The sequence below is a fragment of the Austrofundulus limnaeus genome, unplaced genomic scaffold, assembly GCF_001266775.1.
Source record: "Austrofundulus limnaeus strain Quisiro unplaced genomic scaffold, Austrofundulus_limnaeus-1.0 Scaffold2, whole genome shotgun sequence".
Classification (NCBI taxonomy): Eukaryota; Metazoa; Chordata; class Actinopteri; order Cyprinodontiformes; family Rivulidae; genus Austrofundulus; species Austrofundulus limnaeus.
In genome coordinates, this window is record NW_013952404.1 from 6,516,086 (window position 1) to 6,518,921 (window position 2,836).

Here is a 2,836-nt window from a genome sequence, read left to right on the forward strand (position 1 = left end):
TACATGAATATGGTCTTTTCATTTGTCCCGATGTGTAAAAATAGTAATAAGTAATCAAAATGACAATTTATTTTTTAGTTTTATAACATCACCTCCACTGGCCATAAAAGTTCCTGAAAAGGCCTCAAAAAGGCCCATGGACCAGCAGTTGATAATCACAGTTGTAGCATTTTTGCGGCTCTGGACGCATTTTATTAGTGAGCCAAGGAGCAGAAATGGCTCTTTTGATCATGAAAGTTGCAGAACCCTGGTCTATGCAGTTAAAATAGAAATAACAACAGTGTAAGTAGAAATAAAACTGTAATGGAAATAACAACTCTGAAGCTAAAAACAGTATGACTGATGCAAAGGTCCCATCAGATATCATTAGATGATATAAGAATAGGTGATGATATTGATATTTAGGTACATGTGCAACATGTACCTAAATAAAAGTAATAAAACTGCTATCCTCACCGTTTCCTGCTTTGGAATTTGGACAAGAACAGAAAGCAGCCGGTCAATGTCAAGGAAATGACTTACAGCTAAAAAGGAGAGAGARAAAATGCAAATACTGTGTCATACACCATTAACATGCCAAATTGATTGCTATAAAAAAGCTGTTTCATTTTGGCTCCTTACCATTTTTCAGCCCAAAGAAAAGCTCCTCCTTTAGCAGCAGCTCTTGAATGGCATCCAAGCGCATGTTGATGGTGTCCACGTCCACCAGAGGCTCCAGAATATTAGAGCGCAGTCTCCTGGCTCCGCCGGGAGTTTTCGTGTGATTGAGTACCCCTAAAAGAGTATGCTCACTCCTTTATGAGACAAGCAAAGACATACGCAAAATGAAATATACAACAACTCCTTTAAATAAATAATTTTAAAAAACACAGACTTGTTCCTACCTGTGATCTCTGTTATTAACCACCAACTCCAAGTTAGTGGCAGATGCCGAGTCAATCATAGCTGTCTGCTCACTCCCTTTAAAGCTCACTTTAAGTGACTTAGAAGCATAAACAGAGTTCTGTAGAAATTCTAGGTATTTCAGCAAAGCAGCTGCGGATGCTAGGCAATAGTACCTAAATAGACAATAATAATATCGGGTAGTTTAAAAAGAATAGCATTTGCGTATTTTGTGCCTCAGTGAATATAATAACTTACTTTGCTTGCACTTCCATGAGGACAGTGTTAAACTCCGGAGCACAAAGCTGCTGAATGTACTCCAGTCCCTTCTTCTCATTAAAGTACTTCCGTTGGATTGCAGTAAAAGTTACGCACTGAGCAATATTTAAAAAACTATAAATTGTATCATCCTATAATATGTCTTCATCAATGAGATATTACAACATAATTCACAGCTGTGCAACAAAACATGAGTGAAACATGATTTCATAATAAAGCATATTCATACTGGGAAGTTCTCAGTGATCAGCTTGTACAGTTTAGTTCCTTTCCCCTTCTCGCTGGCTGTGTCTGGCATCAGTATTTCCACTGGCATCAAGATGTGAATCTTGGTTATAACCTGCATAAAAAAAGAAAAGAAAATATGGAGACGTGCTCCCACCGGTTCTTCTCATGTATCAGTGTTAGCCTGAAGGGAATAGATAGATTACCTTGGCATATGTTCCTGCATCTGCAAACTGAGAAAGTACAAGCTCTGGACTTTTCAGATTGAAACTGGCCATGCCTATCTCTCCTCTCGCCAAACCACGTCCTTCAACCACCGCTACGATCACTGAGGCACCAGAGGTTATGGACCCAGAGGAGCTACTTGTTCCTGTGGAAACAAAGGGTTTACTCTGTATGAGAAACACAGAAATGGAAATGAGTGAGTATGAAGATTCAGTTTTCAGTGATGACTGTGCAAGGTGAGSACCTGTGGCCCCGGCAGACCCTGGAGTTCTTCTGAATCTTGGTGTTTCTCTGTTGCAGAGAAGAGAGGAGCTGTCTGAGGTGGACATGAGGACTGATGATGGCGTCATCCCAATCCTGGAGCTGTTGTGACACTGACCTACATACAGACAAATTGTCACAATGAAGCCAAGATCAACGTAAAACAAATATTTGACCTCACTACTATAACGATTAGAACAAAATTAACCTGCAAAACCTCACCATGTATCATAACTCTGTTCTATGTGTACTGTAAATATAAATGCTTCATATTTTTTTATCTGTATTTTGACTATGTCCTGTTGTATGTTTACTGTACAGCACTTTGGTTAGCTTTGTGCTGTTTAAAGTGCTTTATAAATAAAAGTGGTATGGTAAAATTAGAGATGGGTACTCATWTCGTCGATGCTTGTGTTTTCCTACACTTGTCACATAAAGTTAAACTGCCTGTTGTCCACATTCACCTGAGTTCATTCCTGGTAGTGATGGACCATCATGGCTTAATTTGGAGCTGCTCCCATCTGAGCTTTGCCGTGACAGAGCAGAAGAAAGGCAGTTGGAACCCGAGGAAGCGGTGCTTTCGTCCAGTCCTCTGCTGCTGGACAAACTCCGTTTTTGTCCACTTTCACGGACGACGTCCCCGCTCGTTGTTACCTCATCAGTGCTGCTGTGATACATTGTAATACTCTCCCAAAAGCAAATATATCAATATAAATATATTTTAATTTACTTTAAATACTTTCAAAAGTGCGAAATTAGGCCTTTTAAAAACATAAACTCTTCCACTTTGCTAGCAAGAACCGCTACTAACTGCGCGCGACCGACGCGCTAAGCATTTGGCTTAGTTAAATATCTGTATTATGGAACTTATTAAATATAAACAGATATTTACTTCATGCATTTTAAAATTAATAGAAAATATAAATATTTACAATATAATACACTTGCACAAGTCATATATATA

General features: G+C 38.9%; 1 protein-coding gene across 1 annotated transcript in view; it reads right to left on the bottom strand.

Moving 5' to 3' along the window:
• Window positions 1–2,683, bottom strand: part of msh4 (mutS homolog 4) — a 7,323-nt gene extending 4,640 nt beyond the window's left edge. The window contains exons 1-8 of the mRNA XM_014013288.1: window positions 2,337–2,683; window positions 1,856–1,990; window positions 1,593–1,756; window positions 1,391–1,501; window positions 1,141–1,256; window positions 885–1,058; window positions 622–794; window positions 457–524 (exon numbers count right to left, since the gene is read on the bottom strand). Coding sequence (XP_013868742.1) covers window positions 457–524; window positions 622–794; window positions 885–1,058; window positions 1,141–1,256; window positions 1,391–1,501; window positions 1,593–1,756; window positions 1,856–1,990; window positions 2,337–2,550 — 1,155 coding nt within the window. The 5' untranslated portion in view covers window positions 2,551–2,683. The remainder of the gene's footprint in view (window positions 1–456; window positions 525–621; window positions 795–884; window positions 1,059–1,140; window positions 1,257–1,390; window positions 1,502–1,592; window positions 1,757–1,855; window positions 1,991–2,336) is intronic.
• Window positions 2,684–2,836: the final 153 nt, after the last annotated feature.